The 27,321-nt window shown below is 44.7% G+C and overlaps 3 protein-coding genes across 3 annotated transcripts in view; 2 read left to right on the top strand and 1 right to left on the bottom strand.

The window, feature by feature from the left end:
• The window catches only part of LOC149460759 (uncharacterized), a 333,674-nt gene that overhangs the window by 30,799 nt on the left and 275,554 nt on the right, over positions 1-27,321 (top strand). The gene's annotated exons all lie outside the window — the stretch shown is intronic.
• LOC149460761 (uncharacterized) overlaps positions 1-27,321 on the bottom strand; it is a 172,588-nt gene that overhangs the window by 2,765 nt on the left and 142,502 nt on the right. Inside the window, exon 7 of the mRNA XM_089679203.1 lies at positions 20,911-21,762. Coding sequence (XP_089535329.1) covers positions 20,911-21,762 — 852 coding nt within the window. The remainder of the gene's footprint in view (positions 1-20,910; positions 21,763-27,321) is intronic.
• On the top strand, positions 4,604-5,157 carry LOC149460765 (gastrula zinc finger protein XlCGF53.1-like). Its single transcript, XM_089679322.1, has 2 exons — positions 4,604-4,714; positions 4,915-5,157. The coding sequence occupies exons 1-2, from the start codon at positions 4,619-4,621 to the stop codon at positions 5,143-5,145; spliced, it is 327 nt and encodes a 108-aa protein (XP_089535448.1). The 5' UTR covers positions 4,604-4,618; the 3' UTR covers positions 5,146-5,157.

Genomic DNA, 27,321 nt, shown 5'->3' with positions numbered 1-27,321 from the left:
CTGAATCCATTGTTTCTATGTGTTTATCAGATGATGGGGGATCTAGGTGGATCCTCCGTACTGCTCTCTCCTTTACAATAAAGTCTCCTCTTACCCGGTGATGTGAGGGGCGGCTGATTGTCCATCATGACGTCCTTGTAGAGATCCTTGTGTCCTTCTAAATACTCCCACTCCTCCATGGAGAAATAGACAGTGACACCCTGACACCTTATAGGAACCTGACACACACAATGATACAGTCACCATCCAGACACATCCCTTGTCTGTTACTGGAGAATGTCCCAGAATTCCCGGCACCGCTCACCTCTCCTGTCAGCAGCTCAGTGATCTCTCTGGTGACTTCTAGAATCTTCTTCTTCTTTCTCTCTTCTATCAGGGAGGGAGGTGGAGGCAATGTGATGTCATATGATCTCCAGACTTCACAGGAGGAAAACTCTACATCTGAACACAAATAGTAAAATCAAATGATATTCCCAGAATCCTCCTCACCTCTCCATTCAGGTCTCCATTTTATTAAAGCCCCACTTCAGGCTGAGGTATAAGAATTCTGACATCATTACATAAAATGAAGGATCAACAGTTCTGCTTTGGTTGTGAGGATGTAAAGGGTCCGCCCACATCCTAAGAGCACCAGAAAAAAAGAAAAATGAGCTGGATGGAGGTATATTGGGAGGAGGAGCTGTGAGGTCAGTGTGATGTCATAGGACATATAGACTCTGGATGGAGGGACATTTGGATGGGGAGATTTGAGGGGTCCTCTATATGAAGCTTCCATGCAAACCAAATCCTTGTTCCTGGGTGTGTCCTACCTCTCCTAAACTGAAGACTGAACTTTGACCATTACCATCCAGAAATCTGTCCGGAATCTGTGGAAGTAAGCTGTCATGTGATCAGGTGACGTGCGGAGGAACGGAGTGTAAATAGCAGACAATTGTCTCCAGAGCCCCTAATGGTGGGGATGGATTTGGCGGCGTGCTGGTGCCAAGTTTCCTCCCCCCAGGGTCACTGCAGGTGTGGAGAAAAGCTGTGTAAGAGGATATGGAGGAGAGATGAGGAGGAGATCCAGGAATCAGGAGAAAGGTCAGGGCAAGCAACAGACGAGCGCATCCAAGAGACCAAGCCGGGGTCACTACACAGAAAATCAATCCAAGGAAACAACAGGCAGGACGAGGAATAGCAAGAAGGAGCTGAGAGACAAATGAGAATATTGCTCAGCCAATGGGAGATGATCTCAGCATGACTTCCATCATGAAGGAGATGAGGGGGAGGGGAGGAAGTCACTGAAGGTGACCATAGATCCATGGAAATCCAGCTGGTTCAGCAGGGATCGCTCACATTTCCATCCATATGTGGCCACTGCCGGATAAAAGCCACTCCCCCAGCGGCTGCAGCCAATAGCTTCAGTGCTGATCCGTGTATTCTGAGAGCAGAGGAGTCCCCCCATTGTCAGAATACAAGAGTGCAGCGGGGAGGATTCCCCCATCCACCTCCAATGTGTGGATGGGGGAATCACTTCAGTTTTTATGGTCATCCCGCTGGCTGAACGATAAAACTGAACCATGTAGGCCAGCTTTGGGAGCAAATATATTATCATCAACTCCTCCCCCTGAAGGGGTTCATCTACGTATTACCTCCTCTGCTGCCAGATCCAGGAATGTCACCTTGTACCACATGGAAGTCCTGACTGTCTCTAATATCCCTTCCTGTCTGTACCTGACATCACTTCCGGTCTGTACCTGACATCACTTCCGGTCTGTACCTGACATCACTTCCTGTCTTCCATAGAGACTTCCTGTCTGGGTAGAAGTGAGATCCCCACCTTGTGGAGCTCAGAGGAACTGCAGCCCCGAGAAGCGTCTGGTAGTGTGACCCCGGCCTTGTGCTGGGTGTGTATGGACTGTAGATCCTTATAGAGGGGTCACCTCCACTCCCACCAAGGGGGACAGAAATATATTACAGACAGGAAGTCTATATGGAAGACAGGATGTAATGTCAGGGACAGACAGGAAGTGATGTCAGGTACTGACAGGAAGTACAGAGGAGACGTTGGTGGAAGTGGCAGCAGAGAAGGTAATAAGATGTTATGTTCTATTTACAACCATTAACCCCCATCATGTCCATCCTCTTCCTCCATAGTCACGTCCGTCCTCTTCCTCCATAGTCACATCCGTCCTCTTCCTCCATCGTCACGTGCGTCCTCTTCCTCCTTAGTCATGTTCGTCCTCTTCCTCAGTCATGTCCGTCCTCTTCCTCCATAGTCACGTCCGTCCTGTACTGATGCAGGGTGTCAGTACAATGCTGATGACACCACAGACGCAGGTGACAAATGCGGTGCGTTTGCCTGCACTGGATGGCATGGTACAGAAGGGTTTTATAGAGTAGTACATGCACTACTTCTGCTGCGCTCCGCCTCACTTTCAGCCCATTCAATGGAATCCAGTGAAATCGCACTGCACCCGGATATGTGAATCACACAGGAACGCACAGCGCATTGCGCCATTCATGGTGTCACCCGCCTCTGGATGAACATGTAAACCTCGCATAACAGAAGCCCCCCAATTCCAAGAGGTAAATGGCAGTTTAGGTGCAGGGGACCAGGAAAAGTTCTTTTATATATCTGAACCTCTGCTCCCCCGGCTGTCAGCACTCTCCTCTACTCCCCTACACTCTGGCAGTGGACTGTCCCTCTTCCTGTCCATTGAGGGGCTATGGGCTCTGCATTGGTCTTGATGACATCAGAGAACCTGCAACCAACAGAGTATAGGGGAGGAGAGGCTGCATGGACCGGTTGTTCAGTCCAGAGGAGCCTGCGGGAGGAGAGGATCTGGTATGTAAAATTATACAATATTCTGGTTGTGTTGAGTCATGGGGGGCTATTGTCATGGGGGCTTAGATAAGATATGTATGGGGGAGGGGAATGGGGGGTCTATATGCCTTTTGGGGGGAATTTTGTATTTTATTAGGGAGTGATGATGGAGTTTTACTATTTGCCTCAATAAATGATGAGACAACACGGCTGTTGTGGGAACATTTATTATGTATAACGTCATGAGAGATCACCGAACGGTTTCTGTCCGGAGTCGTCTATCTAGACGGGATGGGATTTGATTTTCATTATCATTTTTGAACTGTTTGACCCAAGACCATTGTGAAGGAGTGGGAGATGATTGGTCACTTATTCAGCCATTCATCATCCACCTGTGTGTGCTGTGGCTGCATTAGATGGTCGGTGTACCCTGCTTCTAGTTTGTACAGCCCTACTACCATTATGTCTCATAGCAACTGCTCTCCGCCTACTGTCTCCTCATGCAGCAACTGCTCTCCCCCTACTATCTCCCCATGCAGCAACTGCTGTCTCCCTACTGTCTCCCCGTGCAGCAACTGCTCCCCCCCTACTGTCTTCCCATGCAGCAACTGCTCTCCCCCTACTGTCTTCCCGTGCAGCAACTGCTCTCCCCCTACTGTCTTCCCGTGCAGCAACTACTCTCCCCCTACTGTCTCCCCGTGCAGCAACTGCTCTCCCCCTACTGTCTCCCCGTGCAGCAACTGTTCTCCTCCCACTATCTCCCCGTGCAGCAACTGAATTCCCCCCACTGTCTCCCCGTGCAGCAACTAACTTCCCCCTACTGTCTTCCCGTGCAGCAACTGCTCTCCCCCTACTGTCTCCCCGTGCAGCAACTGCTCTCCCCCCTACTGTCTCCCCGTGCAGCAACTGCTCTCCCTCCACTGTCTCCCTGTGCAGCAACTACTCTCCTCCTACTATCTCCCCATGCAGCAACTGCTCCCCTCCTACTATCTCCCCATGCAGCAACTTCTCCCCTCTTACTATCTCCCCGTGCAGCAACTGCTCCTCCCCCACTATCTCCCCATGCAGAAACTGTTCTCCTTCCACTATCTCCCCGTGCAGAAACTGCTCTCTTCCTACTATCTCCCCATAAAGCAACTGCTCTCCCCCTATTATCTCCCCGTGCACCAACTGCTCTCTTCCTACTATTTCCCTGTGCAGCAACTGCTCTCCACCTACTATCTCCCCATGCAGTAACTGCTTCCCGTCCACTATCTCCCTGTGCAGCAGCTGCTCTCCCCCCACTGTCTCCCTGTGCAGCAAATCCACCTCTCACATGAGGTCTCTGTCTTTGTAGTATTTTGATGGAGGTGAATGAACAGCCTGGCTTGTATTTATACTATAGTGATGGGGGAGGTGTAGAGTTTTTATTGCTCACTGTTTACTGTATGGTGATGACGGGCTGCATACACCCACTTTTCACCAACATGTATATGCTGCACACCCATTAGTTGTTATTTGTTATTCCCTCTAGTGTTCTCCAGAATTGTTACATTGTATCAATTGTTACAAAGACATATTATTTCTAGTGACCTCAATGAGGTATTTTACTACTGCACATAATAAAATAATATTTATTAGAAAGTAAAAATTGATGAATGATTATACAAATGTTGTTTATACATAGATCTTCTAAGAAACCCAGTCTTGTACTAATTCCCACTGGGGGCATTCTTACTTTTTACCACTTATATTCCCCTCCTAATATTGTACAACCAATACAGTCCAGCTAACCCTCTGTTAATCATCTATAGAGACACCCCCATAGATCACATGACTACACCAATGAGGATGGAGGAGGACTGGAGTCACATGACTGAGAGAATACTAAACCTCACCCTGGAGATCATCTACCTGCTGACCGGAGAGGTGAGGAGGATTCTGGGAGGTCACATGACATCACTCTTATCTCTATTAATAAAACACAGACCTGACCGGAGAGGTGAGGAGGATTCTGGGAGGTCACATGACATCACTCTTATCTCTATTAATAAAACACAGACCTGACCGGAGAGGTGAGGAGGATTCTGGGAGTCTAACATGATATTCCTATTGGTTCCTCAATACAGAGATTTCCTCTTCTGAAGTCAGGTGATCATATGACCATCACAGTGCCTCCATGTGACTCCCTAAAACCTGAGAGACACAACATGCAGAAGATTCTAGAAGTCACCAAGAAGATGATGGAGCTGCTGACAGGAGAGGTGAGCGGTGCCGGGAATTCTGGGACATTCTCCAGTAACAGACAAGGGATGTGTCTGGATGGTGACTGTATCATTGTGTGTGTCAGGTTCCTATAAGGTGTCAGGGTGTCACTGTCTATTTCTCCATGGAGGAGTGGGAGTATTTAGAAGGACACAAGGATCTCTACAAGGACGTCATGATGGACAATCAGCCGCCCCTCACATCACCGGGTAAGAGGAGACTTTATTGTAAAGGAGAGAGCAGTACGGAGGATCCACCTAGATCCCCCATCATCTGATAAACACATAGAAACAATGGATTCAGTCAGTGTGTGTGTTTCCTACAGATGGATCCAGTCATGGGAACCCACCAGAGAGATGTCCCCGTCCTCTGTATTCCCGGGATTCCACACAGGAAGGTCACACCATCCCTCACCATCATCAGGTAGATGAGGAACAATCACTGATAGTATCATTAGGATCTGTACATTATCTGCATTGTTACCATTGATGGCATTTTTATTATATATTCAGAGTGGAAACCTGAGAGATCCTAAAGTTGAGGTTAAAGAAAAGATAAAAGAGGAGGAGGATGAGGATGGGGGGATGGAGGAGTCAGAGATTCTAAAAGAACACAAAGATCTGTACCAGGACACCATGGTGGAGTCATCCAGCTACAGGAACCCACCAGAGAGATGTCCCCGTCCTCTTTATTCCCAGGATTCCACACAGGAAGGTCACACCATCCCTCACCATCATCAGGTAGATGATGACAATTATTGGTAGTTGTGATTTATACACAGCATGTTTGTTACAATGAATGTTTTATTATATCTTTCAGAGTGGAATCCTCTGGGATGATAATATTGATGTTAAAGAAGAGTATAAAGAGGAGGATGAGGAGTATGGAGTGATGGAGGAGTTTTCAGAAGGACACAAGGATATGATGGAGCCACCTAATACCAGGAACCCCCCAGAGAGATGTCCCCGTCCTCTGTATTCCCGGGATTCCACACAGGAAGGTCACACCATCCCTCACCATTACAAGGTTGGTGGGACAGAACATCTAGACCATGAACTGTGGATATTTTATGTGACCTTACATTTTACAGATGATATTTTCTCTCATTTCCTTGATTTAGAGTGGAGATCCAATCGATATAGAATTTGAGGTGAAATCAGAAGAAGAAGAGGCGTATGTGAGGGATGATCAGCAGTCTATGGAGGAGGATGGAATAACGGGGACATTTATAGAGGAGGACACTCCTACAGAGATCAGCACAGGTGGGTCATGAACACTAAATCCATTCCTCCACCCATACTGCTCACTGATTGGTCCAGAGTAGGGCGGGGACTGGGTGATATCAGCCTGTAATCCCCTGGTCACTTTCCTGAGCTGTGTTCCCCGTCCTGTATTCCTGGATTTCTCTCTGAAATAAGAGTCCTGACCTTACACTGTATAATTTATATTGTACATTACATACTCCTGACCCCTGCACTATATACTCTATGTTGTACATTACATACTCCTGACCCCTGCACTATATACTATATGTTGTACATTACATACTCCTGACCCCTGCACTATATACTCTATGTTGTACATTACATACTCCTGACCCCTGCACTATATACTATATGTTGTACATTACATACTCCTGACCCCTGCACTATATACTCTATGTTGTACATTACACACTCCTGACCCCTGCACTGTATACTCTGTTGTACATTATACACTCGTGACCCCTGCACTGTATACTCTGTTGTACATTACACACTCCTGACCCCTGCACTGTATACTCTATGTTTTACATTACACACTTGTGACCCCTGCAATATATACTCTATGTTGTACATTACATACTCCTGACCTCTGCACTATATACTCTGTTGTACATTACATACTCCTGACCCCTGCACTTTATACTCTGTTGTACATTACATACTCCTGACCCCTGCACTTTATACTCTGTTGTACATTACACACTCGTGACCCCTGCACTGTATACTCTGTTGTACATTACACACTTCTGACCCCTGCACTGTATACTCTGTTGTACATTACACACTCCTGACCCCTGCACTGTATACTTTATGTTGTGCATTACATACTCCTGACCCCTGCACTGTATACTCTATGTTGTACATTCCATACTCCTGACCCCTGCACTATATACTCTGTGTTGTACATTACATCATTCTGATACTATACAGTCCTAACTGTTGTTTCCTATACAATAAGTTGTACATTACATTGGCCTTACTTATTTTGCTCCCATTTCCTCCCAGCTGGACATTTTATATCGGATGATGTGATTGGAGCACAGACTTTTACATGGTGATAATGAAGTGATGTAGCCCCCTGGTCAGGTCTAGGATGTGTAGAGTCAGGTAAAGCATAGCTGTGTTTCTCTGCTCACCAGAGAGGCTGTCAGGTAAATTCAGTCGGTATTCTGCTTTACAGAGAGCTGTGATTGATTAGTCAGGTCTGCTCATGCTGTTTTGGTTCTGTTGGAGTTTGTCGGCGTTCTGCCCGCCTTCAGGAAGCTATAAGAGCCTTCCAGAACATGGGTAGGGGCTAGTCAAATGACCAGCATGAATATGGATGCGGCCCTGGCCAATTGCAGGGGAAGGCAGTCACATTGCATGCTGGGAGTGGTATTTATATTCTGAGAGCACATGGCTTCAGGGTCTTTCCTGGGACTGGATTGCACCAGCCAGGCTGGAAGCAGACTGCCACACCTGACACTTGCTGCCATGTGACCTCAGGTGGGTTGACCTGATTGTTTTTACTAGTTCCCTTGAGGGTGGAATTGTAAGCTCCTCAGAGACCAAGCTGCCTGATGTGGGTGGAGTCCCGGTTTGGGGGAACCAATCATCTCCTGTCTAGTAATCCTCTTTGTCTTTGTATTTTAGTCCATGGCCGGGAGATGAGGAAAACCTCCGAGGATTGTCTCACTTTGTCTCCAGACTGGAAAGTAGAAGATGAGGACATCACACAGTATAGTCCAGGAGAAAACCCGGCTCCCTCCAATGTCCATCCGGCACCACCCAGTGTAGATGGACCATCGGATTCCTTGTATCCTGAGGAACCTCAGACTGTGCGGGACCGGGCCGGCCTTCCAACAGGGAAGAGCTTCTCTTGTACTGAGTGCGGGAAATGTTTCCATTTTAAATCCCGTCTTAACACCCATACAAGATCTCACACAGGGGAGAAGCCTCATTCTTGTGCTGAGTGCGGGAAATGTTTTGACTCCAAATCACATCTTAATGTCCATAAAAGATGTCACACAGTGGAAAAGCCACATTCCTGTTCTGAGTGCGGGAAATGTTTCCGTTTTAAACATAATCTTAATGTGCACAAAAGAGCTCACACAGGGGAGAAGCCATTTTTTTGCCCTCAGTGCAAAAAATGTTTTTCACAAAAATCCCATCTACAAATACATCATACAACATACCACACGGGCGAGAAGCCATATTCCTGTCCTGAGTGCGAGAAATATTTTGTACAAAAATCACATCTTGTCACACATCTGAGAGTTCACACAGGAGAAAAAACCGTATACCTGTTCCGAGTGCGGAAAATGTTTTTCAGACAAGTCCTTTTATCACAAACATCAAAGACTGCACACGGGGGAAAAACCATATTCCTGTCCTGAGTGTGGGAAATGTTTTGTAGAAAAATCAAAACTTGTCAGACATCAGAAGTCTCATGCAGTTGAAAAGCCATATTCCTGTCCTGAGTGCGGGACATCTTTTTCAGAGAAGTCCAGTCTTTGCAGACATCAGAGATCTCACACGGGGGAGAAGCCGTTTTCCTGTCCTGAGTGCGGGAAATGTTTTTCACATAAGTCCAGTCTTTACACACATCAGAGATTGCACACAGGTGAGAAGCCATATTCTTGTCCTGAGTGTGGGAAATGTTTTGTAGAAAACTCAAAACTTGTCAGACATAAGAGGTCTCATGCAGGTGAAAAGCCATATTCCTGTCCTGAGTGCGGGAAATGTTTTTCAGACAAGTCCAATCTTTCCAGACACCAGCGATCTCACACAGGAAGAAGCCACGTTCCTGTCCTGAGTGAGGGAAATGTTCCTCACTGAAGTCCTGTCTTCCTGTACATCAGGGGTCCCACACAACCCTGGAGGTGTATTAGTGCCTTGAGTGTGGGAAATGTCTTCTAGATAAATGTTGATGGACATCCCAGCTGTCGTGGAGAAGAAGCACATCCTGATATACACCTCAGATATACTCCATGGCTGATCTTCATCATGGAAGAAACAGTTCATAAGGAGATCAGAGGTCCCCAAAGACATGGATGAATTGTGGGATCGGATTGGCCATTGATGGCAGGAGAATAAAAAAAATGGAGTCCTGCCCTGTCAATGGCTGAGTACATTTTGTGGTGGGAGATTTCACAAACACTTGGAGGTGTGATTTGTAAACAATGTATTGGACAGATGTGAGCGGTGCTGGCCCAGCTGTGACGAATATCGGTGGTATTGTATTCATTCAGTGATGACATTAAGTATCATAGGAATTCGTCATCTAGAAGCTGAAAGTCGTTATTTCTCAGGATTTATTTCTTGTCATTATAAATTATTAAAGCAGCTCAGCAAACAGCCTAATAGCATTTGTTTGTGGCCTCCCATTCCCAGAGACGGAACGTACACGGGCCATCACCGGGGGGATTGCTGGGCAAAGCTTTGATAAAGAGACCCCTAAATGTCAGGAGACTTTGATTGAAGGAGGGGAAGTATGTAGCAGCTGAATGAAGAGACCTCCTAGTAATGTCATTCCCAGGCTGCAGCTAGGGGGAGCTCTCCTGTTTAGAGCAGGGTTGGGTCATTCATTCTCCCAAGAGGCCACAATCTGGGACGGTTGTGGAGGACAAACTGAATTCTGCTGAATAGTCATTTTGGACCCAGGAAGGTGGGTAAGTATGTAAACATATAGAAAACAAACACCTGGCACTGGGAATAATAGGTACCACTGCCACAGTTTTTCTGCCCTCAAACTGTAAAATAACAGCTGGATGGGGCTATTAACAGGCTGTGTCTGCAGCATTATTAACTCGGGGTGCAGAGTCTGACAAGCAGCACCTCTTATCAAGCTCCCCCACTGGGCTCAATGGGCGTGGTAATAACACATCCTCATTCCCTGTCAGATGTCCTCTGAAAAGCCCTGTGACTGGAAGGAGAGAGCCTGATATGGGTACTGTTGGGATTTCTGGGGGTCCTGGCCTGGAGTGAAGGACAGGTGAACATCTCCTGGGTTTGCAGAGTGGAGGCGCTAACACAGGAAGGACTTGGCTGGGTAGCAGAGTGGTGGGAGAGCATTGGGACGTCTCCTAGGCAATGTTCTCCCACCAGAACTGAGCCTCTCCTCTGTAGCCATCAGCTCCTCCGGTTCTCTCCTTCCAGTTCTTGCAGCTCTCCATACGGTCATGTGTCAGCATGCCTCTCTGAGCCACTCAGCTTCCTCATTGAGGAGGTATGGGGACAGTGGAGGCATGGAGGGCTGGATACGGACAGCCAGAGGGCTGGATGTGGCCCTGGGACTGCAATCTGTCCAGGTCTGGTATACAGTGTTCCAAAAACAGGTGAAATGGTAGAAGTGAGCGCTGAAAGGAAGTAGCAGCTAGAACACGAAGGGGACAAGCCAACCTCCCAACAAAGCAGATAAAGACGTCATAGTGCAGCGCTCAAAGTGTTTAATGACACACACAGAAGAAAGGAATTAATAGACCTCAATCCATCCAAACAGGTGAATGCAGAAAGAAAGTCACCAGAAAGGGCTTCAGGGTTGGATTTCTTTGTTCATAGAACAAATACTAGAATGTGCAGATATCAGCAAAAAGCAAATCGATATGAAGCCACAAATCCTAAAGTGCGACTGTTCAATTCCATGTCTAATATTGACCTCTCCATCTTCTCCAAAGCATGTGCAGAAAAGTCCCCGGGTGTGAAGAAAACACGGCACTCCGGCCCCAGCAGTGTGAAATAAAGTAAACAGAAAAAAGTAAATATACAGGGCCAGAGAACTATTTAAAACAAAAGTACAAAGCATATGCATAGTATTAAACAAAAAAAATCTGAAAAATACAAAAATCTGTTTCAAATATACAATGAATAATCATATTAGCTATTATTATCGATAAAACAACATCAATGTTAAGGTTGAGACCACCAGGAACCAATGTGCCCATCTCATAAATCCACTTCATCTCCAACATTGACGCCACCCTCCATTTATTACTGGTCAATCCCAACAAATGTGATATCTTTGGAATTCTTAAAATAACATTCACTAAAATGGGCTGGAAGGGAATGTTCTTTGAACCTTTTTAATATTGTAGAGATGCTCCCTCAGACAGTCCCTCAATCTTCTAGTTGTTCTTCCTATGTATTGTATCTTACATGGACATTCCAGAAGGTAAACTACGTATTGTGTATTACAGGTAATAGAAGAATCAATATGATAACTTCTGTCTGTAGTTGCTGACAGGAAGGAATCATTTCTACCTAATCTAGCGCCCCCTAGCTTGCAAATCCTACAAGGGAAAAAACCTTTTAAGCTTGAAAATAAAGAAATCTCCATTGTGGGGTCCCCAATGTTGGGAGATATTTTATTTCTTAAAGAGAATGCTCTATGAAATACCACTTGGGGATCCTCAGGTAACAAACTACATAGAACTTGGTCACTTCCTAATATTCCCTGTGTGTATTTGATGATCCCCTGATTTGTGCATGTTGAATGGAGACATTTGTGATAAATGGACACGTCATCTCCTCAGATGCATTTCCCTGATTGTATAAAAGTCCCTCCCTATTCATTCCCACTACTAGTTGTATTGTGGCTCTAAGGGTGACCTCATCATACCCCTTCTCTACAGATCTGGGTTTCAAAATATTTGCTGGTGTAAAGTAATCCTCCAAGTTGTTACAATTACGCCTCATCCTTATAAACTGTCCCTTCGGTGTGGTCTTAGGACAAAGAGAATGGTGACGGCTACCAGTGGGGATGAAGATGTTCTTATCGGTGGGCTTAATAAAGTTAGTAACAATACCATTCCCATTATTAATCCGAGTTAAATCGAAGAAATTCATCTCCACCTGACTAGAGGTATGGGACAATCTAATATTAGGATTCTCGGGATTCTCGGGATGATTAGATGATGTCCTCCACCCAGCTGACCATAAACAGGTTTGCCAGGCTGGGTGCAAACGTAACACCCATGGCAACTCCCTTAGTTTGCAGATAAAAACTTTGTTGAACCAAAAATAGTGTGTCAGAGCGAAATCCAGCAGCTGGAAAATAAACTTTTTGAAAATCCAGATTGTCTACAGCTTCCCTTAGGTAAAAATCCACTGCCTCCGTCTCATCCCCATGGGAGATATTTCTATAAAGCGAGGCAACATCTGCCGTCACTAGAAGAGTATGTGGATTGGTCACCTCCTCCTGCAGGTCGATTAGCACCACTTTGGTATCTTTAAGAAAAGCGGGAGTCCCTCCCATGAGGAGCTGCAAATCAATCTATTCCCCCACTCCTGATGAAAGGGAACCGATTCCACCAATAATGGGCCTTTCTAGGGGTGGGATTGATTCTTATGCACCTTGGGCAGTCGGTACATAACAGGCACACGTGGAGCCCATGGACATAACAAGTCTCTTCTTTCTTAGTGATCATCCCATCCTCATAACCACCTTCCTCATAATCCTCCTAAGTTCACCGTTTTATTGTTGGACCTTTGGGTAACACTCTATAGGTTTCCTTATCATCAAGAATGCTATAAACCTCTTTAATATAATCAACCATCGCAAGTGACCACCCCGCCCCCTTGTCACCCCATCCCCCCCCATCAACAGGTCTAATAAGCAGATCTATTCTTTCCGGGAGATTTGTAATCCCTGTATGAACTGCAGAGGTATTCCTCGGGGTTTACCGGATAGAGATTCCACTTCTCTATAAAGGCCATTTTGTGGGGATTAGTACAAGCCAGAGGGTCACACAGAGATGCATTTATCAAATGTGAAATCTTAAAACTTCCGGGATTTACAGCATTTTTATCAATAGGATTTGGGGCAGAATATTTCTTTAGCACCTCAATACTGGGCACTATCACCGCCTTCCTGCCCAGAACCATTTTCAGATTTCAGCGCTCTCACACTTTGAATGGTAATTACTCAGTCATGCAACACTGTACCCACATGACATTTTTGTCCTTTTTTTCTCAAATCTAGAGATCTCTTTTGGTGGTGTTTAATCAGCACTGGGTTATTTTATTTTTTTGTGCTATAAATTAAAAAAGACCAAAAATTTTGAAAAAAATGCATTTCCTTTCTTTCTGTTATAAAATTTAGCAAATAAGTCATTGTTTTTAATACATTTTGGCCAAAATTTATACCGTTACATTGCTTTGGTAGAATAACCCAAATCAGTGTATATTATTTGTTCTGTGTGAAAGTTATAGAGTCTACAAGCCATGGTACCAATCAATCGAAATTGATCACACCTGATGTACTGATGGCAGATTTCTTGAGACACTTATGCAGGCCATAGATGGGTCGAAAATCGGCCGAAAATAAAATCGTCCGATTTTCGGATCAATAGTGGACTAATTTTTCGGCCGTTTTTTGGTATTTTGGCAGATTTTTTTTATCGGTAAAGTTGGAAAAAAATCGGCCGATTTTGCCGATCGGCCGATTTTCACGACAATGATGGGCAAATCGGCCGATTTTTTACCGATAAAAAAATCTGCGCATGAGCAGTGACCTGCAAGAGGAAGACAAAAAGAAGAAGAAAAAGAAGAAGATGATGATGAAGAAGAAGATGATGAAGAAGAAGAGGATGATGAAGAAGAAGAGGATGAAGAAGAAGAAGAGGATGAAGAAGAGGAAGAAGATGAAGAAAAGATGAAGAAGAAGAAGAGGATGAAGAAGAAGAAGAGGATGAAGAAGAGGATGAAGAAGATGAAGAAGAGGATGAAGAAGAGGATGAAGAAGAGGAAGAAGAAGAGGATGAAGAAGAAGAGGAAGAAGAAGAGGATGAAGAAGAAGAGGAGGAAGAAGAGGAAGAAGAAGAGGATGAAGAAGAAGAGGATGAAGAAGAGGATGATGAAGAAGAAGAGGATGAGGAAGAAGAGGATGAAGAAGAAGAGGATGAGGAAGAAGAGGATGAAGAAGAAGAGGATGAAGAAGAGGATGAAGAAGAAGAGGAATTCCAGTCCGGCAAAAAGTGTCCCTGCAGAGAGCTCCGCTATTTCTTTGACAGTTCCTTGACATTTACAGTGGTTGCAACAATGTATCTATTTATTTCCGAATAAAAACATCTGTATCCTAAATGGATACAAATAGATACATTGTTGCATCCGCTATAAATTTCAAAGAACTGTCAAAGAAATAGGGAGCTCTCTGCAGGGATACTTTTTGTCAGCTGTAGACGGGATGAAAATCGGCCAATTTTTTTTTACCGTTGCTGGTAATGTCGGCCGCTTGAACGACTGATTTTTTGTTTTTTTTAAAGAAAAATCGTCCGGTTTTCTCCCCGTCTATGGCCTGCATTACACCCCGGTCACATCGGGTGCGACTTGGCATGCAATTTGCATGACATGGGACTTGCAAATCATATGCCAAGTCACACCCTATTGTCCGCAATTACAGCGGTTGTATCGGTGCGTTTCCGACGTGGTCAGAGCCTCACTGATTTCTAAAGTAATGCATGCACTGCTTTTGGTGCGATTTGCATGGACATCTGTGTCAGATGTCTTGAAAATTGCACCTGAAATCAGCATGTCCCCCGACTTTGAAATCATGCGACATCACTGTAAGTCGCACGATTTCAAAGTCATGCTTGATGTGACCGGGGTGTAACAAGCCAGGACAGTACAAATAACCCCCAAATGACCCCTTTTAGGAAAGTAGACATTCCAAGATATTTTGTAAGAGGCATGACGAGGTTTTTGAAGCTGTCGTTTTTTTCCACAATTATTTGGGAAATGAAGACAGTAAATAAAATTAGGTTTTTTTTTTCGCATAATTGTCCTATTAACAGGTTTTTTCTCACATGGCATTTGCATACTTGGAACTACACGCCAAAACTCATTCTGCTACTCCTCCTGAGTATGGGGATACCATATGTGTAAGACTTTTGCACAGACTGGCCTCATACAGAGGCCCAACAACCAAGGAGCGCCATCAGGTTTTCTAGGAGCATGAATTACACACCCTAACATATATTCTATGAGGCATAATGACTCTTTTCAACATGTAATTTTTTTTACAAGTTTTCAGAAAATGTGGAAAGAAATGAAAATTTTTTTTCTTACATAAACTTGTTCATTTATAAGATATTTGTAACACATAACATGTACATACCAAGAATTACACCCCAAAAAATTCTACTACTCCTCTTGAATATGGGGATACCACATGTGTAAGATCTTTCCACAGCCTGGCCACATACAGAGGCCCAACATCCAAGGAGTACTGTCAGGTTTTCTAGGAGTATAAATTACACATTTAATTTCTTGACTACCTATAACACTTTTGAAGGCCCAAGAGCACCAGGACAATGGAAACACCTGCAAAATGACCACATTTTGAGAAGCAAACACCCTAACATATATTCTATGAGGCATATTGAGTCTTTTGAATGTTATTTTTTTTCACAAGTTTTCAGAAAATGTGGAAAGAAAATGAAAACTTTTTTTTCACAAAATTGTCCATTTATAAGATATTTGTAACACATAACATGTACATACCAAGAATTACACCCCCCAAAAAATTCTGCTATTCCTCTTGAGTATGGGGATACCACATGTATAAGACTATTCCACAGCCTGGTCACATACAGAGGCTCAACATCCAAGGAGCACTATTAGGTGTTACAGGGGCATAAATTACGAATCTAATTTCCTGACTACCTATCACATTCTGAAGGCTCTGGAGCACCAGGACAGTGTAAACACCCTCAAGATGACCACATTTTGGAAAGAAAACACCCACCTGTATTTTTAGTAATGCAGTTGTCAGCAGAGGATGAGTGGGACTGGTGTCTTACATGGTCAGTACAAAGGATTGGTCAAGGCAGGAACATGGTCAGGGGTGGACTGACAACTCATGGGGTCCCCGGTCAATAGGGATTATGGGACCCCGTGTCCTCACCCACACCCAAAAAAGCCTGTGAAAAAGCCAATGAAAGGTACCAGGGGCATCTCATGGGGCCCCCTACTGACCCTGGGCCCTCAAGCAGTGCCCAAGTGGCTAAATGGTCAGTCCGCCCCTGAAAATGGTCCATATAGTACAAGCAGCAGGCTGACATGCAGGAAGCAGGCAGGAACATGGTCTATAAACAGTGCAGGGTCCAGGCAGCAGGCAGAGGTGTGGTCAGTTCAGGCAGCAGGTTGGCCAGGGTCAGATAGCAACAAGTAGACACATTGGATTTAGACACTGATCAGGCAAGACCTGGACACAGGAGTAGAGGCTTCCTCCCACACAAATCTCTTTGAAGCCTCATGTCTCCAGACACTGATCTGGGAATGACAAACATGGAGAAAACCAAAAATGTAAAAATGTGGAAAGCAGAAACATGGTTGATAGTTCAGTGGGCAGGCAGAGGCATCATCAGTAAACAGTCCAGGGTCAGTTCAGTGGGCAGGCAGAGGCATGGTTAATAAACAGTCCAGGGTCAGTTCAATGGGCAGAGGCATGGTCAATAAACAGGCCAGGGTCAGTTCAGTGGGCAGGTAGAAGCATTGTCAATAAACAGTCCAGTGGGCAGGCAGAGGTATTGTCAATAAACAGTCCTGGGTTAGTTCAATGGGCAAGCAGAGACATTGTCAATAAACAGGCCAGGGTCAGTTCAGTGGGCAGGCAGAGGCATCATCAATAAACAGGCCAGGGTCAGTTCAGTGGGCAGACAGAGGCATCATCAATAAACAGGCCAGGGTCAGTTCAGTGGGCAGGCAGAGGCATCATCAATAAACAGTCCAGGGTCAGTTCAGTGGGCAAGCAGAGACATTGTCAATAAACAATTCCAGGGTCAGTTCAGTGGGCAGGCAGAGGCATCATCAATAAACAGTCCAGGGTCAGTTCAGTGGGCAGGCAGAGGCATCATCAATAAACAGTCCAGGGTCAGTTCAGTGGGCAGGCAGAGGCATCATCAATAACCAGGCCAGGGTCAGTTCAGTGGGCAGACAGAGGCATCACCAATAAACAGGCCAAGGTCAGTTCAGTGGGCAGGCAGAGGCATCATCAATAAACAGTCCAGGGTCAGTTCAGTGGGCAGGCAGAGGCATGGTTAATAAACAGTCCAGGGTCAGTTCAGTGGGCAGGCAGAGTCATGGTAATACAGGGAAATCACAGACAGCAGACACTGTAACAATATCTTCCCTTCTATGTCACTAATAGTGTAGAGATGTATGATGGATCAGGAGGTTCTCTCCAATACAGAGGCCTGGCTGGGGGGGACATTGGGGACAGTAGTATGGGGTGTCATGGTGAATTCTGTTACTAGAACATACTGGACATGTTCTTTGGGGTTGGTGTCCTGTTTGGGTCGGAGGGAGGATATTGGGGAAATGTCTTTCATGAAGTCTGGTCCCTGAATAGGAGTGACCTTGTTCGGGGACATGGCTATCTGAATAGAGAAGGGCTGTAATAATGTCCTCTTGGTATCTCAGGTAGGATAGGGATGGTTGTGTGCACTTACAGAAGATGACAGAAGAATTGTACGGGGATAACTGAAACAAGTAGATGACAACCTTTTTATACCAATAGACTGATCTCCTCGGGGTGAAGTAGGGCTGTAACATTCAGTCATTCATATCCCCCCATGAACTGGTTCTAGTCATGTATGCACTTGGGGTTTTTGGACAGGACCTTGTCTTGTATGAAGTTCCACCGAGGTGTCCTCGTGGATTGAGGAAAGGATATAGACATCTCTTTTATCTCTCCACTTTAGGTCTAGTATCTCTTCAGTTCACAAACTGGCTGACTCTCCCCTTTTGGGTTTTGTGGTGACCAATCTTTGTGGGAAGCCCTTGTGGTTGGCCTGTGGTGTCCCACAGATCACAGTTTGCTTGAGATAGAGATGGTGGAATAGTGGGAGACTTGTGTGAATTATCTACATACAGATGGTGACCCTTCTCGAATAGGTTCTATAGGTTGCCAACAACAATTCTGCCACTAGTCCCCATATAGGTAGGACATCCAGGGGGGTCTAGCTGGCTCTCCTTTCCCTCATATATTTTAAAGTTGTAGGTACATCCCGTGGCCCTGTCACATGCCTTGTAAAACTTTACCCCATATCTGGCCCATCTGCTGGGGATGTACTGTTCAATGCTCAGTCTTCCTGTGAGGTGGACAAGGGATATTGATCCACATAAATATTTATGTCGGGAGTAAACATTTCTGAAAACTTGCAAGAAAAAAAAATTGAGTGGCCAAATTTTTAACAGCTTGTCGTAATTTATTTCTTTAATATTTTATTTATTTCAGGTACTTATATAGCGCCTTCAATTTACGCAGCACTTTACATATATATTGTACATTCACATCAGTCCCTAACCCTCAAGGGGTGTACAATCTAAGGTCCCTAACTCACATTCATACATACACATACTAGGGCCAATTTAGACAGGAACCAATTCACCTACCAACATGTCTTTGGAGTGTGGAAGGAAACCAGGGTACCCGGATGAACCCACACAGGAACAGGGAGAACATGCAAACTCCAGGCAGGTGGTGCTGTGGTTGGGATTCGAAACCCACAACCCCAGTACTGCCAGGCAGAAGGGCTAACCATTTAGCCACTGTGCTGCCCATAATTAGGATGATTTTGAGGAGGGCACCGGGTATTGTCATGTAAAAACCTCATTATCATCTCATAGCGTGTTCTGAACATACAAGAAGAATAGATGACATGGGATGTATGGACTGAGTGGACCAGTAGGCACGGACTTCATTATTTTTGTCAATCCCATATTCAATGTAAGTGCAAGAACTGCTTTAAATTCCTCCACAGTGACAGTTTTCCACACAAATGGATGGAGATACGATAAATTGGGATTGTTGGCAATGTATTGGCTGGCCATACAGATTGCACCGATCCACAATGTAATTCAGCAAATCATCATCAAAAAATAAATGAAAACAATAAATTGGGGTAACATTTTCCATTTCTATCTGAGGGTCTGGCTGCGCTGTAAAGGGGGGATTGCAGGTTCTGCCAAATCAGCGGGAAGCCATGTGGGATTTAAAAGCAAGTCTTAGAGGTTAGTGTGGGCCCTATGTCATTGTGGATGGGACCCCTCGCTACTGGTACAAGGCCTATCACCTGGGAGGGCTGCACTGCTTGTGCTAGTCACTGCACCAGGAATTACAGCACTGCTGGTGGATGCTGAATGCTCCTCAGATCACCGGAATCTCTTTGTTGTGACTCTCCATCTCAGAATCCAATACTGACCCAATGCTTTCACCTGACTCCTACTCAGAATCTGGGTCTGGCAGTGAGAGCTCCCCGCTACTCTTGTCTCTCATACTCAGTATCTGGAAGTGCTCACTCTCCCCTCCAAGACCGCAGTTCGATCCCACAATTTCTGCATATCTTGACGCACCAGGGACAATTCCATCCTCATCCCCTTCACCTCCCCAGTAAGGATCGCCACAGATGGGGCGCATGTAGTGACTGCAGAAATAATCCCTCTAAGTGTGGGATCAGGATTATCTTCAATAGGAGCAGCAGCCTGTGTCCCATGAGACTGGGATGGTGGGATACTCACTGCGGGACTGCAGGATGGGATCTCTCGGTCTGCCAGTGCAAGAGGGATCAGCGTACAGCCTGCACAGTCTAAATTCGGATCAGTATCGGATGCCAGGATTGGACACTCTTACACTGTGACAAATGTTGATTGGACACTGGTACACTGACAGATGTTGATGGGACACTGCAACAGATTTTGATGGGACACTGGTACACTGCAACAGATGTTGATGGGATACTGGTACACTGTGACAGATGGTGAAGGGACACCAGTACACTGCAACAGATGTTGATGGGATACTGATACACTGTGACAGATGGTGAAGGGACACTGGCACACTGCAACAGATGTTGATGGGATACTGGTACTCTGTGACAGATGTTGAAGGGACACTGGTACACTGCAACAGATGTTGATGGGATCAGGGACACAGGCACCCTTGGAACATGGTGATGGACAGCCATACATCTATGCTCCCCCATGTTCTGAGGGACGTATGGGTACATCCACACAGAACGGAGCTTGTCCTACCTGGCCTATTATATGCAGTGTCCAGGAGAGAAGCCGATAATTAATACAGTGATTTCGTATGATGGCCAGCTCCATCTAGTGGTGATAATGCTGTATTTTTCCTGAAATACCTTCATAAGGAAAGCCACTAGATGGATCTGGTGATCAGAGGAAATCTCTGTGAGTTGGACCGACATTTGTCACAGAGGGGCGAATTCTGGTCACATTTAATAAACACAATTTTAAAAATCGACCTCTAAGTGTTTGTGAAATCTTCCACCACAAATTGTACTCAGCCAATGACAGGTCAGGACTCAATTTTTATTCTTCTCCTGCCATCAATGGCCAACCCGGTCCCACACTTCATCCACATCTTTGGTGACCTCTGATCTCCTTATGAACTGTTTCTTCCATGATGAAGATCAGCCATGGAGTATATCTGAGGTGTATATCAGGGTGTGCTTCTTCCCCACATGAGAGCTGGGATGTCCAGCAACATTCATCTAGAAGACATTTCCCGCACTCAAGGCACTAATACACCTCCAGGGTTGTGTGGGATCCCTGATGTACAGGAAGACAGGACTTCATTGAAGAACATTTCCCTCACTCAGGACAGGAAAGTGGCTTCTCCCTCATGTGGGATCTCTGATGCTTGTAAAGATATGACTTCTGTGAAAAACATTTCCCACACTCAGGACAGGAATATTGCTTCTCCCCTGTGTGAGATCTCTGATGTCTGGAAAGATATGACTTCTGTGAAAAACATTTCCCACACTCAAGACAGGAATACGGCTTCTCCCCTGTGTGCAGTCTCTGATGTGTATAAAGACTGGAATTCCTTGAAAAAAATTTCCCACACTCATGACAGCAATATGGTTTTTCCCCTGTGTGAGATCTCTGATGTTTATAAAGAATGGACTTTCGTGAAAAACATTTCCCACACTCAGGACAGGAATATGGCTTTTCTCCAGTGTGAGATCTCTGATGCTGGACAAGATGTGATTTTATTACAAAACATTTCCCGCACTCAGAACAGGAATACGGCTTGATCCCCGTGTGAGATCTCTGATGTATGGAAAGATTGGACTTATTTGAAAAACATTTCCCGCACTCAGGACAGGAATGTGGCTTTTCCCCTGTGTGAGATCTTTTATGAACATCAAGTGCAGATTTAGAATGGAAGCATTTCCAGCACTCAGTACAGGAGAAGCTCTTCCCTGTAGGAAGGCTGGCCCGGTACCGCACAGTCTGAGGTTCCTCAGGATACAAGGAATCCGATGGTCCATCTACACTGGGTGGTGGCGGACGGTCATTGGAGGGAGCCGGGTTTTCTCCTGGACTATACTGTGTGATGTCCTCATCTTCTACTTTCCAGTCTGGAGACAAAGTGAGACAATCCTCGGAGGTTTTCCTCATCTCCCGGCCATGGACTAAAATACAAAGACAAAGAGGATTACTAGACAGAAGCTGATTGGTTCCCCCAAACCAGGACTCCGCCCACATCAAACAGCATGGTCTCTGAGGAGCTTACAATTCCACCCTCAACCTCATACCTAAACCACCCAAGAAACAGAGTGGATGGAAGGGTCCCACCCAATACCGCTCCAGGAAATTTAGTCAGTACCAATCACCTGTAAGAACACAGCCCAAAAACAACATACAAACTTTTAATCGTTTTGAACCATTACAACTTATGCCTGATGAAAATATAGATTCTAGGAATTGTGAATGGTATCCCACTCAAGGTTACAGGAATAATCAATTTAAAAAACCTGTTCAGTATTACAATAACAAAGCCACTTACAGTCATGGCCGAAATTGTTGGCACCCTTGATATTTTTCCTGAAAATCAAGTATTTCACACAAAAAAGGTATTGCATTAACACATGTTTTGCTATACACATGTTTATTCCCTTTGTATGTATTGGAACAAATATAAAACAGAGGCAGAAAAGCAAATATGACATAATGTCACACAAAACCCCAAAAATGGGCTGGACAAAAGTATTGGCACCCTTAACTTAATATTTGGTTGCACACCCTTTGGAAAACATAACTGAAATCAGTCGCTTCCTATAACCATCAATAAGCTTCTGACACCTCTCACCCGGAATTTTGGACCACTCTTCCTTTGCAAACAGCTCCAGGTCTCTCTTATTGGAAGGACACCTTTTCCCAACAGCAATTTTAAGATCTCTCCACAGGTGTTCAATGGGATTTAGATCTGGGCTCATTGCTGGCCACTTCAGAACTCTCCAGCGCTTCTTTGCCATCCATTTCTGAGTGCTTTTTGACGTATGTTTGGGGTCATTGTCCTGCTGGAAGACCCAGGATCTTGGACGCAAACCCAGCTTTCTGACACTGGGCCCTACAGTGCGACCCAAAATCCTTTGGTAATCCTCAGATTTCATGATGCCTTGCACACAGTCAAGGCACCCAGTGCCAGAGGCAGCAAAACAACCCCAAAACATCATTGAACCTCCACCATATTTTACCGTAGGTACTGTGTTTTGTTCTTTGTAGGCCTCATTCCGTTTTCGGTAAACAGTAGAATGATGTGCTTTACCGAAAAGCTCTATCTTGGTCTCATCTGTCCACAAGACGTTTTCCCAGAAGGCTTTTGGCTTACTCAAGTACATTTTGGCAAACTGTAGTCTTGCTTTTTTATGTCTCTGTGTCAGCAGTGGGGTCCTCCTGGGTCTCCTGCCATAGCGTTTCATTTCATTTAAATGTCGACGGATAGTTCGCGCTGACACTGATGCTCCCTGAGCCTGCAGGACAGCTTGAATGTCTTTGGAACATGTTTGGGGCTGCTTATCCACCATCCGGACTATTCTGCGTTGCAATCTTTCATCAATTTTCCTCATCCGTCCACGACCAGGGAGATTAGCTACAGTGCCATGGGTTGCAAACTTCTTGATAATGTTGCGCACTGTGGACAAAGGCAAATCTAGTTCTCTGGAGATGGACTTGTAACCTTGAGATTGTTGATATTTTGCCACAATTTTGGTTCTCAGGTCCTCAGACAGTTCTCGTCTCCTCTTTCTGTTGTCCATGCTTAGTGTGGCACAGACAGACACACAATGCAAAGGTTAAGTGAACGTCTCTCCTTTTTATCTGCTTTCAGGTGTGATTTCTATATTGCCCACACCTGTTACTTGCCCCAGGTGAGTTTACAGGAGCATCACATGCTTGTAACATTCTTATTTATCCGCAGTTGTGAAAGGGTGCCAATACTTTTGTCCAGCCCATTTTTGGAGGTTTGTGTGACATTATGTCGAATTTGCTTTCTTTCCTCCCTTTTTTTGTTTTGTCCCAATACACACAAAGGGAATAAACATGTGTATAGCAAAACATGTGTTAATGCAATACGTTTCGTGAGAAATACATGATTTCCTGGAGAAATATCAAGGGTGCCAACAATTTCGGCCATGACTGTATAACTACAATAATAAAGGGAACACATACTATGATTCCCCTAGAGCAGTGGTCGGCAAGCCGTAGCTCGCGAGCCACATGCGGCTCTTTACACACTTTAATGCGGCTCTTCTGTGTGCCGGGCGCCCGCTCCCCTCCCTCCTCTCGGGCAGCCGCCCCAAAAGTCAGGACTCTGCAGCTAGCCCAGCAATGGGCAAACTACGGCCCACGGGCCGTATACGGCCCGGCGGACCTTTTAATCCGGCCCGCGGAGCGTGGCAAACATTGGCTGTCAGGATGTAGGCGGGGCAGCGTGACAAACTCCTCTCCTCTCACAGTCCGCCCTGAAGACCGGAACGGCGCGGGAACACGGCGAGAGGAACGCGCGGAGCAAAGGTAAGTGAATTGACAATATGGGGAATGAATTACTATAGGGGGGATGAATTACTGTGGGGGATGAATTACTATATGGGGGATGAATTACTATGGGGGATGAATTACTATATGGGGGATGAATTACTATAGGGGGGATGAATTACTATGGGGGGGATGAATTACTATAGGGGGGATGAATTACTATATGGGGAATGAATTACTATAGGGGGGATGAATTACTATGGGGGATGAATTACTATATGGGGGATGAATTACTATGGGGGATGAATTACTATATGGGGGATGAATTACTATAGGGGGGATGAATTACTATAGGGGGGATGAATTACTATGGGGGGGATGAATTACTATAGGGGGGATGAATTACTATATGGGGGATGAATTACTATGGGGGATGAATTACTATGGGGGATGAATTACTATATGGGGGATGAATTACTATGGGGGATGAATTACTATATGGGGGATGAATTACTATATGGGGGATGAATTACTATGGGGGAATGAATTACTATAGGGGGGATGAATTACTATATGGGGGATGAATTATATGGGGGAATGAATTACTATATGGGGGATGAATTACTATGGGGGATGAATTACTATAGGGGGAATGAATTACTATAGGGGGGATGAATTACTATAGGGGGGATGAATTACTATATGGGGGATGAATTACTATGGGGGATGAATTACTATATGGGGGATTAATTACTATGGGGGATGAATTACTATGGGGGATGAATTACTATGGGGGATGAATTACTATATGGGGGATGTATTTTCAGTTTTAAAAATGTGGCTCTCAAAATAAATTTCAATCGTGGTTTTGGCGAGATTTGGCTCAGTTGAAAAAAAAGGTTGCCCACCACTGTCCTAGAGGAAATTATGGAGCACCATCAAGAGATGATAATTGGAGGTCATCTGGTCCCAGAACATATAGTGAACAACAGGGAAGACACCAGTATGATTCACCACGTAGAACTAATGCCCACTTCCCTCCTCCAACAAATAACCCTAGACACCAGGGAGAGAACTTTAAACCTACCCCGGTGCATTTTTTAGGAGGAGGGAATACGCGCAAGAGAAGCGCTCGAGCAGAGGACAAAGGGGAGGTAAAAGGGTCAACAAACCCAAAAAAGAGCAAAACGTAAAAGGGAAAGGCATTTTTAACCTCAGTGGAAAACAACTTACACCCCCAGAAATTGGTCTATTAGACAAAGGATTACAATTTGCACCTTATAATAGGCTTGACAAGTTTCGTACATTTATTGATGTGCACAGATTTTTCAGGTCTATATCGCTGAAAATACATTTTTTTTCAGAATCCTATCATTAGAAATACATCTAGCACTACTATTTACTCCAATTTATGAAATGCATCCCTATTCAACCCCCCTCAGCAAGCTCAGGACTATATAAATGTGTTTAAAGAAACAGTTCTTAAAGATCTGACTGCCGTTAAAAACAAAAAATGATAAAGAGAACCATGGGATTTCAACAGCCATAGATCCCCTCCTTGATCGGAAGGATTTAGTTATACGCCCTGCCGATAAGGGAGGAGGGGTGGTAATAATGAATAAAGAAAATGATACTAAAGAGGTGCAGAACATTCTTAGTGACACCGATACATACCGTCCTTTATTAACCATTTGCTGCCCCGCCAATGGCCGTTTGGCATCGGCAAAAGTGCTTCTGCATTCCAGGTGGACGCCATTTGGCGTGCTCCCGCACATGCTCAGTTCGCGCAACTGCAGAGCGGCACAGCGGCGCGATCTGTCACCGGCCGTGTACCACGGACACGGCCGATGACACATCTGAGTACCGGCCCTTGTTGCTGATACCATGTGACCTGCTGTGACCAATCACAGCAGGTCACATGACAGTTGTATACAATGGATGGCTTCATTCATGCCATCCATTGTATACTAGTGCCTAGCTGTGAATGGTCACAGCTAATCATATGCACATGTCATGTGATTAGCTGTGACCAAATCACAGCTAAGCACAAAAAAACAAAACAAAACCTGAATGAATCAATTTCATTCAGGTAAATGCTTGCTTATAGCAAAGTAATTATTTGCTATAAGCAAATTGTGTAAAAAAAAAATACAGATCACTTCCCCAAAGTAGTACAATGTTACTATGGTAACATTGTACTACTTTGGTCATAGTGAAATATGAAAAAAAAAATCTTAAAAAAAATAAAAAAAATGTAATAAAAAATTTAAAATAATAATAATAAAAAAATATATATATATATATTTTTTTTTTTCATACTGTCACCAGTCAATGTCCCTGTTCACCGCCATGCCAGTTATATGATGACGCTGTACTGCACTGGTGACAGTATGTAAAAAAAAAATAGTGAAAATAATTTTTTTAATTTTTTAATTTTCCGAAAAATTATGACAAAAAAAATACAACTTCAAAAAACTCGCCATTCCTCTTATGAAGTACGTCGGACTGTCTACTCTGCAAAAAGGGGTCATTTGGGGATATCTGTACTGTTCTGACATTTGGGAGATATCTGTACCGTCCTGACATTTGGGGGATATCTGTACCGTCCTGACATTTGGGGGATATCTGTACCGTCCTGACATTTGGGGGATATCTGTACCGTCCTGACATTTGGGGGATATCTGTACTGTTCTGACATTTGGGGGATATCTGTACTGTCCTGACATTTGGGGGATATCTGTACTGTTCTGACATTTGGGGGATATCTGTACTGTTCTGACATTTGGGGGATATCTGTACTGTTCTGACATTTGGGAGATATCTGTACTGTCCTGACATTTGGGGGATATCTGTACTGTTCTGACATTTGGGAGATATCTGTACTGTCCTGACATTTGGGGGATATCTGTACTATCCTGACATTTGGGGGATGTCTGTACTGTCCTGACATTTGGGGGATGTCTGTACTGTTCTGACATTTGGGGGATATCTGTACTGTCCTGACATTTGGGGGATGTCTGTACTGTTCTGACATTTGGGGGATGTCTGTACTGTTCTGACATTTGGGGGATATCTGTACTGTTCTGACATTTGGGGGATATCTGTACTGTTCTGACATTTGGGGGATATCTGTACCGTTCTGACATTTGGGGGATATCTGTACTGTCCTGACATTTGGGGGATATCTGTACCGTTCTGACATTTGGGGGATATCTGTATTGTCCTGACATTTGGGGGATATCT

Source organism: Staurois parvus, unplaced genomic scaffold, assembly GCF_062004578.1.
Source record: "Staurois parvus isolate SC_StPar_1 unplaced genomic scaffold, SC_StPar_1.0 ptg000221l, whole genome shotgun sequence".
Classification (NCBI taxonomy): domain Eukaryota; kingdom Metazoa; phylum Chordata; class Amphibia; order Anura; family Ranidae; genus Staurois; species Staurois parvus.
Note: the sequence above shows the minus strand (reverse complement) of the source record. Positions and strands in the feature narration are given on the sequence as shown.

What these genes read in the sequence shown, in the direction of transcription:
- LOC149460765 (XM_089679322.1), top strand. Translation starts at nt 4,619, where the DNA reads ATGACTACACCAATGAGGATGGAGGAGGACTGGAGTCACATGACTGAG. An exon ending in TCTACCTGCTGACCGGAGAG is followed by an intron (nt 4,715 to 4,914) that starts GTGAGGAGGATT and finishes TCCTCAATACAG; the next exon opens with AGATTTCCTCTTCTGAAGTC.